Source organism: Alligator sinensis, unplaced genomic scaffold, assembly GCF_000455745.1.
Source record: "Alligator sinensis unplaced genomic scaffold, ASM45574v1 scaffold222_1, whole genome shotgun sequence".
Taxonomy (NCBI): Eukaryota; Metazoa; Chordata; order Crocodylia; family Alligatoridae; genus Alligator; species Alligator sinensis.
The window spans coordinates 1,562,108-1,576,483 of NW_005841912.1; the positions used below are offsets into that span (position 1 = coordinate 1,562,108).

The 14,376-nt window shown below is 46.9% G+C and overlaps 1 protein-coding gene across 2 annotated transcripts in view; it reads left to right on the plus strand.

Moving 5' to 3' along the window:
- The window catches only part of RASSF6 (Ras association domain family member 6), a 39,585-nt gene that overhangs the window by 14,066 nt on the left and 11,143 nt on the right, over positions 1 to 14,376 (plus strand). For both annotated transcript variants that reach the window (XM_006018759.2, XM_006018761.3), the window contains exons 3-5: positions 7,093 to 7,171; positions 7,937 to 8,088; positions 9,934 to 10,025. In XM_006018759.2, the coding sequence (XP_006018821.1) occupies positions 7,093 to 7,171; positions 7,937 to 8,088; positions 9,934 to 10,025 (323 nt within the window). The remainder of the gene's footprint in view (positions 1 to 7,092; positions 7,172 to 7,936; positions 8,089 to 9,933; positions 10,026 to 14,376) is intronic.

Consider the following 14,376-nt stretch of genomic DNA (forward strand, 5'->3'; position numbering starts at 1 on the left):
TAGTCACTGGATGCAAATTTATTTTCTACAATTAGCTCATCTATAACAACTTAATTAGTTAGCAAAACCAAACCTAAAATAGTTCTAGTTTCAAGGTTAATCGCATGAGGAATCATAAAACAAATATCTGCTGAAGCCAGTACATTTCCCCTGATTCATGTACTGCTGTATTTGTTCAAAATCAACCTTGCTTGCTAGAAATATTCAATGAATCTTTTCAGTGGATAGTTTGCATTCCAAGTATACATTATAAACCTGGAAACATGTTAGTTCTCTATGGGCATGTCTATATAAGATGTTTACTGTGGCGTAGACTAATTAGCTCCACAATAAATGTTTTGTGTCTACACATTCAGTCCTATTCAGGTGGGTGGCAAATTGGCTTAGGGGTCACACCCAGAGAGTGGTGTGGATGAGTTGATATCAACCTGGAAAGATGAGGGCAGTAGATCCCGCAAGGCTCAGTTCTTGGACTGGTACTATTCAATGTCTTCATCAGTGACTTGGATGGGGGCATGGAGAGCACCCTATCCAAGTTCATAGATCATACCAAATGATGGGGCAAAGTTAACATACCAGAGGGTAGGGAACAGATCCAGGCAGATCTGGACAGGTTGGAAAAATAGGCAGAACGAAATAGGATGCAGTTCAACAAAGAGAAGTGCAAAATGCTGAACCTGGGCAAAAAGAACTGCCAACACACTTACATGCTGGTGGATGACCTTCTCAGCCACACAGCAGTGGAAAGGGATCTTAGAGTCCAAGAGGAATATAAGTCATCAATGTGATGAAGTGATCAACAGGGCTAAGTGAACTTTCTCATGCATTAGCAGATGCATGACGAACAGGTCCAGGGAGGTGATGCTTACCCTCTATGTGGCACTAGTCAGGCTGCAGTTGGAGTACTGCATCCACTTTTGGGCGCCGCACTTCAAGAGGGATGCGGAGAATCTTGAGAGGGTTCAGAGGAGGCCACTTGTGTGGTAAGAGACCTGCAGGCAAGGCCCTATGAGGAGAGACTGAGGGACCACTTTAGCCCTTTTCCAATCTTCTGGGACCTGACCGGAGTACCATAAGTATTTGAACAGCCGTGCCAGTGGCTCTGCTATGACACTGGCCAATTCCTTCAGCATCCTTGGATGAAGTTCATCTGGGCCCACTGATTTGAACACATCCAATCCCTCCAAGTGCCCCTTCACTAAGTCTGTGCTAACAGGTGGTGGGCTGGTGTCCCGCCTGTATCTATCTATGATCCAGTTGGGAGATTTGTCTTGGTCTGTGTCTAGGAATAGAGATGCAAAGAACTCATTGAAGAGCTCAGCTTTGTCTCCCCTTTCTGTCACCAATTGCCCTAGTTTGTCCTGTTGGGGCCCTATGCTATCCTGCACCTTCCTTTTGCTCCCTATATACGTGAAGGACTTCTTGTTGTCCCTAATTTTTGTCACCAGCCCGAGTTCTAATCCTGCTTTGGCCTTCCTAACTGATTCCCTGCAAGTGTGAGCCAGAGAGGTATACTCCTTCTTGTTAGCTACCCCCTGTTTTCACAGCCTACATACCTTTTTCTTTGCCCTTAGGCTTTCCTGGACTTCCCTGTTCAGCCAAGAGGGCTTCTTGGCCCCTTTGCCCCCTTTTATGTGCAATGGGATTGTCTCCTTCTGAAACAAAAGACCCTAGAAATATTAATGAAAACCTCCTACTTCTGGTCTCAACTTTGTTTTTTGTTTTTTTGACTGTGTTGTGTTATGAGTGTTTTAATCAGGGATAAGGAAAACTCAAGTAATATCCAAGTGAATTTGAACACTTTTTTGTTCCTCTGTTCTTTTAAAATAATAGGTAACTGTAGATAACTGCAAATACCAGGACCAAAGGTACTCAGGTTGCCTTATTTCATATTTTCACAGCATGATTTCACTGCAGGGAATGACATGCTTTTTACTGAACAACTCTTCATTTTTATTCTGTGATTATCAACCAAGTGCATAGTTTGTGTCCAGGAAATGTTGGCAAGGCAGTTATCCTTATTCTTATTTTTTTTGCCACAAAGAGATTTGTTCCTTCAAAGTAAATAAAATGATTTGTAATATTTTTTAAAGGCAGTGTTTTCTGGTTTGCTTCACTGCTCATAAATACAATTTGGGTGTGAAGTGCAAACTAGCCATTAAAACCGTTCTGGTGGGAATAAAGAGACTTTAGAACAACTTTATCTATCCTTTAAAATTAGTGATAGAAAAACAAAACCAAGAAGTTCAATATATCAGAGGAAAACATGAGGCCAGCGGGATGTGGGTTCTATATTAATCACTGACAAACCTACACAAAGGTGGACTGCAGTGACAACAGAATATATTGTATATATACAATATATAAATGTATACAACTTTCTGTCTTCCTTTTTTATCATGTAATGGCTTAGGTTTGTCTTCTGATGGTATAAATTAGACTCTGTATAATTTAGACTCTGTATATCTGCTGTTTGAATGCTCAGACTAGAAGAGCTGATTGTTATTAATATATGTTTTAACCTTGGGTCCAAAGTTTAAATCCAATCACATATTTTAAGCATGAGTGAACCCCTACCAATAGATGGAGTTTGTGGTAAAATCCTAATCATTAGATTTTTTTATCCTGTATGTTTCCCTTAAATAGGGCAAATGGAGAATGATTTTCTGAGCCCTTTTCTTCATTTTCACACACACACGTGCATTCTCTGTAGATCTAAAATAAATGTTTTCTTTTCTGTCTGTTCTACTGAACCATCCCCAATAAGAAGACACTCTGCATTTTACATTGGTCCTATTTATTCTGAACATTTGCTACCCAGAGTTTGAAAAGCCTCCCAGTTGCCTTTCAGCTTGGAAAAAAAGGCTGTTACTTTGATGTTAGAAGGAAATGGATAAACTACATCAGCTGCTTCTTTGCCGGTATTGTCAGTGGCATCATAGGTAGGGTGCGGTATGGGCAACCACCCTGGGCACCAGCTTGGGGGTTGAGGGAGCAGAGTACAAACAAGCAGCTGCTGTTGGTAGCCACACATTTATGATAGAGAACCAGAAGTTGCCACTTCCACTTTGCTTCAGGCACCCAGCTGTGTCCCAGCACGGCTGAGTATTCTCCCTTCTCTGACCATGTCTGGGTGTATTTGTTTTGGTAGTGTTAAACTGATGTTGTAGCTATGGTAGTCCAGGAATTATGCGAGAGGCAAGGATGTCTTTGGCTGATGTCTGAGAATAAAAGCCTGAGAAAGAATGTCTTGAATTCAAAAACTTGTTTAACTCTATCCTAACTATGCAGTTAGTTCAATAAAAGATATCACCCAAAGCAATCCTTACCTGTTGCATATATGTCTTGTAAGATCAGACTACCTTATCTTTGGAGGCAAATACATGTCTGTGGGTCATAAGCAAGGATCCTGGTTTTCTCTGATAAAAAACATCTCTAATTTTTGGATTTAAAAAAGTAACCCAAAATCCACATTTTTCCATGATTAAAATGAAACACCGCTCTATATACATACGCACTATATACATTTTACATTTACAAGTATACATATGCTGTATATACATACGAGAAAACCAGGATCCCTGGTCATAAGTTCAGAAACAGGGATGTCTTAAATCTGAGGAATGTTACCTAGTGTATACTAATTGCAGCTTTGCTGAGAGAGATGGTTGCACACTAAATTTGGCCTGCTGGACTTCAATACTCCCCAATCCTTTTTAAACCAAAAGTGTAGAGAGATCCAAAGTGGAATTCTTGAGTCTGTTCTGGCTAATATGTTTGAGACACATTGCCTCATTTTTTAACCAGATCCAAAAAAGGGGATAATTCTGACAATCCTTATCATGATTCTTTTGCTGTCAGTGGGATTTCTCATTACTCCACATAGAGAAGATGATCAAAATAACTCTTCTATGGATGAGCAATTCTACCCATCCAATGCCGGTGCCAAACCCAGATAAAGGAAGAGGATTTGCATCAGGAAGGACATCTGACTGTAAAAACCTCTGCCAAATCATCATGATGCAGATCCAAGGATCTGCAACAGTCACTCTGTTTAGACAGGAAAAGCAAAGGGTGAAGAAGAAGTAGAAGAGAAGATTAAATCTGGTCCTGAGTATTTAATAGCAGCTATAAAATCTCAGAGCATACAAAGCACTTTATTGCCATCTTATTAAGGCAATTTTTGTATAAGCCTAGGTCTTATCTGAAGTGTACTTTTCATGTTAACCATCTCAGTATGTATAATGATGATGATGATGCAGGTTAAATTCTCTCACATTCAGGTTGATGTTTTAATCTCATGGAAGTTAAAGAGATAAGACATTAGGGGTGCAAACCTTCTTTCTGGCTTCTCATGTATATCCACCACCTGATGGTCTCCCATTGGATAATTACAAGCCATATACCTAGTCAAGCAGATGAGCAGGGATCCTAGTTTTCTCTGATTAAAAAAATATCCCCAAGTTTTTAATTTAAAAAAGTAGCCCAAAATCCACATTTTCCCCGATTTAAATGAAACACCGCTAATATATATATATAGTGTTGTTTCATTTGAGTCATGCAAAATTGTAGATTTTGGGTTACTTTTTTTAATCCAAAAATTGGGGATTTTTTTTTAGCAGAAAAAACCAAGATCCCTGCAGATGAGCACCAAGAACTTTGTAGATAAAATTACGTCTATACATTATTTGCCTACAACATAGTTATGTACAATGCCGTATGGACATCTAACAAAAGACTCTGATTAAATGCATTGTGTAAAAGGAATAAAATGTAGGCCACAAAGGGTACATACAAATGTTCAAAGCAACCAGTTGAAGTTCAACCTTTTTGGAGTTCAGCTGATTGATTTTCAAATGGTTTAACCTATACATAAGGGCAAAGGGCTGTCTGCACACTCTGCCGGCAGCCTACAGTGCTAAAAAAACCAGGCCAGGGGGACCTAGAGCACACATCCCAGTCTGCTTTTCAGGTTCTTTTGTCAGCCTAGATATAAGTGAAAGAGGCCCAGGACATAGGTCAGGACAGATTGGCTGGTGCCCTAAGGAATCCCACCCTCTCTCCCCGCAATACCTCCTTCTATCCCTTACAGGGAGGCGAGAGTGGGAGCAGTTTCTAGTGCTGGTGGGTAGTTTTCCCCCACCAGTACCAGGAGGCATTGGGTATGACAGCTCCACAACCTCTGGGCTGTTGAGAGGGTCTGGGCTTTCCCATCCTCTCAGCTGTCTGGGGCAGGGCTCTCTGTCACTTAGGCTAGCACAGTAGACTGCACCTTAAGTCACAGAGTGTCTCCCAGAAGGGGAAGGGAAAAAGAGCAGGGCACACTGCGATGCTGAAGGAGATCTTTGCATCCCCACTTGATTGGGGTGTTGTGCAATCATTTGGTCAAATGCTTGCACCCCACTCATTTTAGACTTCAACCTTATCCAGTGCAGTGAAGATGTCCACTGCATTGACCATTTTTTAAATGGTCGAAGTACTGTGAACTCTTGTTCTGCAATTCCACTGGTTGAAATGCAGTGTTTGTATGTACCCAAAGGGAACCTTAGTTCTCAATTTCCAGACTCTGGTATGATTCCAATTTCAAGCTTAATGTTGTAATAATATATCTTTTAAATGGAAGTGCCATCTCAGCTGTAATTATAATGTCATGACTGCAGTCTAGCATGTAAAATCTTTAAGGGGAGAGATTTTCAAAGGTGTAAAGGGCACTAAATACATCCAACTGCTAGTTGTGCATTAGAAACATTTTCCTGAAATGACAGCAGAAGCTATTACGTATATAGGTTTAGGAACAATATTTTAAATAGAACCTATTTCGTGCTCTAGGCTATAGTCTTCACAGTGGCTTCTTTGTTCATGAGCTAGCAAGCACACAATTTTAATGCAATCAAATTACCAAGCAAGCAGGGGCAGATCCAGGATTTTGTAAAGGAGAGTGAAGGTGCAGCCACTGGCACTCCAGCGTTAGCTGTATGTATCCTCTGCTCCCAGCCTCCCCTGCACACACCAGGGTGGGTAGATTACAACAGAGGACCAACAGCCAGGGTCTTTTTTTTTAAGTCCCTCAATCAGGTATCTTGCCTCTACTTTTCCTTCCCCTCCATGCATAGTGGCATGTCCTCTCCTCTCCCATTCCCTCTCTCCCACGACTTCCACTTGCCCTACTGTTCCCAACTGACCTGTGGAGCTGCTGCATGTGGAAAAAGGCTCAATAAGAGACAGCAGCAGCATTGAGGGCAGCAGCAGGTAGGTTCTCTTCCTTTGCACTTGCTTCTGGGCTGTCAGGGAACACCTGAGAGGACCAGAGAGGGAGTAGGAACCTGCCTTTCACTGCCACTCTCCCCAGCTGAAACCAGTTCCCTGTGGAGCATGGTTGGATCAGGCAGCAGTGGCTCTGGAGGGTTCTCCCAACCCTGCTCCTGGGGCAGCCAGAGGTAATAGCAGCAGTGGGTGGAGGGGAAAGGGAAGGAGAGGGAAAGTGAGGTGCTGCTGAGCACAGAGGGGAAGAGAGGGGGGAATTCTTCCCCAGCTTGGGGACTTTAAAAAAGTCCCTGGCTGCTGTGCCCACAGTGTCATCAACTGAAAGGTACATGCCTCTATGCCAGTGCACACCCCTGGATCTACCTCTGCAAGCAAGCAACAAGGAGAGGAGGTCTTAGAATCACTGGTCCATTACTCCTGTTACTGTAAAGGTTGGTATTGTGGAGTATATTTATTTATTCTAAATCATGACCATAACATGCACTTTCCCATTAAATTAATTTAGTTGGACCAGGCAAGGATTTCTTGGGGTGATATCTTTTATTGGACTAACTGCATAATAGAGGTGGTTGTGTCTTGGTTGTGGAAGTATTCTTTCAGTCAAAGTCTGTGGAAGAATTCTTCTAATTCTCTACATATTCATATTTGGGCTGACTTTTTATGTTGAGGACCGTAAAACTGGCTGCTCATTTAGATACCTAAATCTATATTTAGGTGCTCAACTTTGGGCATCTTTGTTTGAATATTTTGACCTTGGTATCTGGATTTTACAGTGATGAATACAGACCCTTTTTGTAATATTCTCCTCAATCTGGTCATTTTATTCAGAGACCAACTTCATTCTTTACTGAAGACATACAACTCTTTTTATTCTGATCAAGAGAATCTGCAACTTTCATATAATCAGGTAAGGTGTAAACAAAAACAAGCCTCTACTTAAAAAAAATAACAATATAATTAAAGTAAGGGAACTCTTGGGGTTTTGGTGCATGCTACAGGTGAGCTAGGAAATGTGAGGTTCCAGAGTCCAGAAGTGCATTTGTGGCATGAGATGAGGGGTGCTGCAGCAATCATTCTTTACAAATAAAGTAAGCATTGAAGCTCAATTCTCAGTCTCATGCTTCTTGATGGGGGGGAAGACTCATACATATTAGAGATGCATTGAGGCATGAAAGGGGCTGTGCTATTCAATCAGCAGCCTGAATCTCCCTGTCCTCCTGCCCCCTGTTGCTAAATCTGAGGCAGGACTTCAGCAGATCTCTTTGGTGATATTGCAGCATAGTTGTACTCCTCAGTTTGAGATCTATGCTGTATGATCTGTCTGTCTAGCACCCCAAATACAGAGAGCTCCCTTTCTTACCCAGCAAGTCTACCATGAGGGACCCATCTTATCTAAATCTAAAGCCTCTTATAAAGAAGTCACACTTAAGAACTTTTGCAGAGGGACAAAGGACTTTAAAAATGCTAAGGAACTGATTTTTCTAAAATGTTTGTCAGTTCCCCTTTTTTCTTTTGGTTCCTGAAGCATACTTGCCCAATTGGTTTCACTAGGCCTAGTCACTTGACTACAGCAGGTAGGGTGTTGCTTTCAGTCACCACTGTTTCCCAGCATCTTCCTACGGACCTTCATTCTGTAAACCTGTAATAACATAACATTTGTGATTTTGTTCAGCCAGAAGGCAGCAAGCCTACTATTGAAGGAATCCTGTCTATCTTTTGGGGAGTACGACATCCCATCCGGTTGAAAATTCAAGATGAGAAGCAGATTCCACCTTTTGTAACTATGAAGTCACCAGAGCGTGAGGGTTTATTTCCTAAAAAAAGGTAAATCAGTAACTTCTGTAAATAGCAAACAGGCTGACATTTCCAGGTACTCCACCTGTGTTGATAAAACAAAGATGATATTTGCAAACCGGATTCCATAAGGGTTTGGTTTGTGTTTTGCATGGTGGAAGTCTATATAAAAGTTTAACTTGGTGCTTGTTTGGCTTGGCAATAGCTTCTGAAATGCAGACAGAAGTTATTGCATTGTAATGAGTCTAGCCTTTAAATAGTGATTTAAAAGTGTTGCAAAAATCAGTGTAGACACAAAAGGCCCATATGTTCTCCTAGTTGGGCCAGTCTCATGACAGCATCAGGGAAACTCAGGAAGTTTGATCTTGGTGAGGTCCCAGGGCATTTTCGTGTTATGGTGAGGGATATCATATCGGTCTTGTTCCAGAAGTAGCAACTATTTTGCCTCCTGTGGAAGTAGATTGCTAAAATAAGCTAAGGCTCCTCATCTCAACATCTCCTCCTACCACTGAAAGGACCTTTGTTGTGGCAATTAACAGCCTGCAGAGGGAAGGCAGGCAAGCTGATTCAGAATGGGAAGTTAAACTTCTGCTTTGTCAATTACCACTTCAAAAGTTTTCTACTAGTGTCATATTTAAATCATAAAGTAAATGTTTGTCATGATAAAAATCATGTAACCTGCCCTTTATTGCTAGCATGTTCATAGATATATAGAGCAGTTTGATCCTAAATGACCCAGCAGATATCCTTTTAATATCCTACCTGTATAAAAGGTATTGAGGCAGTCAATATTCCTCCTAAAATATTCCATTATGATTCATAAAGTTTCCCATTATCTGAGACCATTTCCATGCAAATTATTTGTTTTAGTATTTGATTGGCATTGTACTTGGTCAAAGACTGTTTATCAGAAAGTTTATTCTAATAAACTCAGGAAACATTTGTAGATAGGAAGTTTGAGCTTGTAGTTAAAACACTAATCTGGAATTTAAGAGATGTGAGTTCAGTTCTGAGCTCTAAAATTACTGTATTTACTCCCAATCAGTATGAGAAAAAAAATCCTTGTCTTGAATTTGGTTGGAGTCTGCCCCTACAGTCTGACCCCTGCTCCCCCACCCCTTCTTCCACATGCCTGCCACTCCCCACTCCAACCAGGCCTGGCCAGGGAAAAACTGCAGCAGTTCCTGGCCTTGTCAGGTCAGGATAGAAGGATTGGAGATGGAGTAGATGGTTAGAGGAGAGAAGGCATCTGTGGGGAGGCAGGAAGTGGAGGGATAGGTACAGGTAGGGGAGCAAAATGTGGGGGGAAGATTGCAGGGAGAAGCAGTTGGTGGGGGTCTGGCTGCAGGGGGGCAGACACAGGCACAAGAGACAAGGGGCAGGAAGTAGGCAGACGGAGGCAAGCATAGGCATGGAGCGGCATATGGCAGGGGGGCACATGGCAGGGGGTGTATGGCAGAAAGCAGGCAGCAGAGGGACAGGCACAGGTATGGGGGGGACAACAGACAGGAGAGTAAAGAGTTTGGGTCTGGCCCCTCCCCCCCCACTGGTTTCCCCACCAGGGTAGTTGAGGAGGGGTACAAATTTAAGATGACCTTCCACTAGTTAGATTCTATACATAGAAAATTATATCAAATTTATCATTTTCCATGTGTAGAATTTAATGATTAGGGGGATATCTTAATTTCAAAATCATCTTGAATTTGGGTATATAAGGTACTTTATACAACACAGTTTCAAATGCTAACATGATATATGCAGTTCTGAACAAGATCTCACCAGTTTTACATAATGTCTGACTGGGGGATAAATTCAGTTCACCCTCAATAAGAAAGGAATATTTAACCAGAAATGCATGCTCAATCACTGTTTCAGAGGGATGACACGCTGGGGAGAGTTTGATAATCTGTATCACATTGGCGAAGAGACACTAAATACTTCTGAACAGGAGATAAACCATGAGAAAGGTTAGTGCCTATATCTTTATATGTTCGTAAGAAAGTTTGTGGCTGTACAGACATCATCGATGGAAAAATTTAGTCCCCTGGGCATGTCTACACAATCGTGTAATGAGGGACCAGTTTACTCGTGAGTAAATTATTCGCAAGTAAAGGGTCCTGTATAAGCGTCTACACGTGCAAGGAAGCAGGAGCAAATTTGCTGCCAATGGCAGCAAGCTGCTTCTACTTCCTGGAGGCCTGGCATGGGCCCCTGCTGCCACCAGGGGGATCTCCAGGCTCTGGTTACAGCTGTCAGCAGTTGGCAGCCCCCTTGAAAAGGCAGCTCCACTTGCTGCTTCCTAGCCAGCCCCTTCCTTGACCAGGAGCAGCATGCCCAGTGCAGGGACAGCACTCGGTGGTGGTCTCCTTGCTGCTTGTGCCTCCATGCATCCTGGCTGCTCCATCCCCTGCCCCTGGCAGTGATGACCAGTGCCACAGGCTCCTGATGACCACTGCACAGGCCCTGCTGGCCCACCACACTGACTGCTGTCTGGCCCATGGCCATCTGGCCCCTCCTAGCTCTCCCACATGCAGTGACCACCTGCTGGGCTGCTGCACCCTGTCGTAGGGCCACCACTGCTGCGCAGCTGCCACCTGGATCCTGTCCATCTGGCTGGACCTCAAGAGGGATGCTGACAATAGGCTTCAGTATGCCACCACTGAGGCCACTGTCACCTTCCTGGCCTCCAGTCCCTCCTCCTCTGGGCCTACCAGGCCAGCCAGGACTGGTGGCTGCACATCACCCAGCATACCTGGGACGATGAGCAGTGACTGGAGGCATTCAGGATGACCCAGACCACCTTCCTGGACCTCCTGGGGCAGCTCTGGCCACACTTGGAGTATCAGGACACCAGCACATAGCCGCCTCTCCCTGCAGACACCCAGCTGGCCCTCACCCTGCTGAAGTTTGCCACACCCACCAACCTGCAGTACATCAGCCACCCGTTTGGCATGGGCACTGCCAGGGAGGCCATCCTGGAGATGTGGGGCGCTCTCCAAGATGTGCTGGGGTATACTGTGCTCCACATGCATGACCCCCTGGCAGTGGTTGTGAGGTTCTGTGCCGTGGGATTCCCCCAGTGCATTGAGACCCTGGACGGGACCCACATCCCCATCACCCATCCACCCCATGGAGACCAGCTCTTCTATATATAGCTGGAGGGGCCTTCACTCTGTGGTGCTGCAGTCCATCATGAACTACTGTTGGGCCTTCACGAACATGAGCGCTGGCTCGGTAGGCAGAGCCCACAATACCCACATCTTCAGAAATTCCATCCTGCCAGCCCTGGTGCAGCCCTGCCAGCCCTGGCTGCTTCATGCTGCAGGTACCAGACCTGCAGCTGGGTGCCATGTTTGGTCCTGCCTATCCTTATTGGGGACCCCACCTACCTTCTCATGCCCTGGGTTATGCAGCCCTACACCAGCCATCTGGACCCCCACCAGGCCCTCTTTAATTGGTGCCTGGGCCAGACCCATGCCCTGATGGAGAGCCACACACCCTCCAGCAAGGGCCAGGGCACCAGGTGCAGGAGGTGCTGGCTGACCATCTCCTCCTGCACTCTCCGCTATAGCCCACTTGCACTGCCATGCATGGACTGCCCACCCCCCAGCCCCACAATCACTGCAGACACGTCAGAAGAAAATGTTTTTATTCCCTTCATATCAAACAGATCCCTACAACAAATAGAACCCCCTTCTTCCCCCCGACAGCAACAGAACCCCTCCACCACCCACCCACCAGCAGTAAAACACTTTCTTCCCTGTGCAAACTATTTCCAAAGTGCTTTGTGTACCAACCTGAGGTAGGGGCCTGTAGGGTGGTGGTGCCTAGGAGGCAGAACCCAGGGACAGGCACCCAGCACTCCAGCCTCTGGCCATTCCCCCAATGGTGTACAGACCATAGCAAGAGTGGTGGGTGGTGGGCTCACTCAGAGGTGACTGTGGCCAGTGGTCACCCAGCATGGGCGGCTCTCCCTCCAGCAGCCAGTGTCCTGGGCCAGCATCCAATCCTGGCCCCACTGCAGGCAGCTCCAGTTCTCTGCCTGCATGGAGCCAGAGTGAGGCCAGGCTCCTGGCAGCACCTGCTGCTGTGGCTCCAGATCCCACTGGCCCTCACTGCCCTGAAGGCCAGTCACTTGGCTGCGCTGCTGCCCAGGCCACGGCACCTGGGCTCAGGGGGTGCAGGGCTCCCAGATAACTGAGATAAGGAGCTGCCTGTGCCCCCACCCTCCCCATAGGTGTCTTCTCCAGGGAGGTACCCAGGGGCCAGACCTTCCCCCTGTGGTGCTGCTGTGCCCCAAGTATGCCCCTGCTGCACTTGCCCCAGGTGCTGCAAAAGGAGCTGTTTGAGTAGACCAAAGGGTACCTGACCCACTATGCCCTACTGCTACTGATGGCCATGGTGCGCCAGGCAAATCTGTGTACCTGGCATGGGACACTGAGGTTTGATAGTGCAGGGGGCAAGCCCAAGCTGCCCTGCAAACTCCGCTGCCACCTGGAGGCCTACCTGTGGCTTCACTACATGTCCCTGCCCCTGCTGCTGAGGAGGACATTGCCACTGGCAGCAATGCACTGCTCAACATGTAAGAGACCCATGCCCACCTAGCTGTGGGGGCATGGGCTGCTCAGTGAAGTTTAGCACTGTCTCCTGCCTCTCTGCATGCTGTGGTGGGGGGGAACCTGGGGCCAGAAGGGTGTGGGTAGACCAGGTAGAAAGGGGGGCAGTTCCATGGGCTGGGGTGAAGAGGGCCTTCCCCAAAATGCAGGGCTTAACACGTGGCTGAGGCTGGCATGGCTGGTGGCTCCATGAGGTCTTGGCTCTTGACAATGACATGCAGCTCTGGGTGGTGTCCTCAGATAGCAGGGCACAGCCTCCAGACACTCAGCCGCCCCCTTCCCCTCCTCCCCAGCAAGGACCTGGCACTGGTGGTGGCCAGCATTGACATGGTCAGCCACGCCGCATGGCTGGGGCTGGGGCTGGGACTGCGGAGCTGTTGCAGCAGGCACTGGGCCAGGCTCCCCAAGCTGCTGGTGGAGGGTGCAGCTGTAGAACTCTGCAGGATGGACAGCTGGAGGGACCCTTCCCTGTCAACACATCACCATGGGTGCCAGGTCAGAGTGGGGGCTTGCTCAGGCTGCCCATGCTGCTGTACACAACATAGTTGTGGCCTGGGTCCTGGGGTGCAAGGATGTCCACCAGTTGCCACATAAAAGGCATGGACTTGTGGGCACTCCCTGACCGAAGATTGTGGTCGGTGATCATAACTCACTGTGCCTTCAAGGCCTTGACCTTTATGCAGCACTGCTGCGCTGACCGGTTGCGTCTGAGTTGCATCTGACCTGAGAGCCCCTTGTAGATGTAGGCATTGGAGTGCCCACCCTGCTCAAACTGGTGGTGCTGCACCTCTGCCTTGCCCCACAGTGCCACGAGGTCAACAGTCTCCTCCACCAACCAGGTGAGGCCCCAGGTGGTGGGTACAGGCATGGGCATGGGCAAAGACAGCTCCATCAGAGGTCCTGCACTGGCTCTCCAGGCCTCTGTGCAACTGTCCCTGTGCTGCTGGGCCTGAGCAGCAGCCTGCAGTGCCCATTGCAGGGGCACAGCATGGGACTGATGGCCATGTGGCAAAGCAATGCCCCACAGCACCTGTTGGCTCCAGGCAGGATGCTGGGGGTGGGTTGTGGGCAGCTGGAGCTGGCCTTGGCAGCCAGAAGCTGCCTGCAACTAGACCTGGGTGCTGTCAGGCATAGCAAGAAGTTGTAGCATCCTGCAGCACCCTGCTGCAGCCTGCAGGCCTGGACAGTGTGGGCCTGGCAAGCACACAGTAGTGTGGTGCCAGACAGTGGTGCCAGGGTGCAGGCAGGCTGGGGAAGCTGGCCTGCGGCCTACCCAGGAGGACACAGGGATTTGGAATGGTCTCAGGCTGCCTACTGGTGTGCCCCAGAGCTCAAAATGCCTGCAGGCTTTTAAGGGCATGTGGCAGGGGCTGACATAGAGCCCAGCCCTGAGGCAGGAGAGGCTCCCAACCCAGAGCCCTGGTGCTGGTCTCAGGCTGGCCCCCTAGTGGCAGGGCTGACCAGGAGCAAATTTGCTTCTGGGTCACGTCTACATGTGTGTTACTGCTCAGTGACTAATGGTGAGTAAATTTGATACCTGCTTTTGCAGGTATCGAATTTACTCACCATTAGGGATTTTTACTGAGCAGTAAGCATGTGCACATGTAGACACACATGCTTACTGCACAGTAAACTACACTACTGCACAGTTAAGTGTCTTGTGTAGACACGCCCTCTGTATAGGAAGATCCATTTTTCTCTT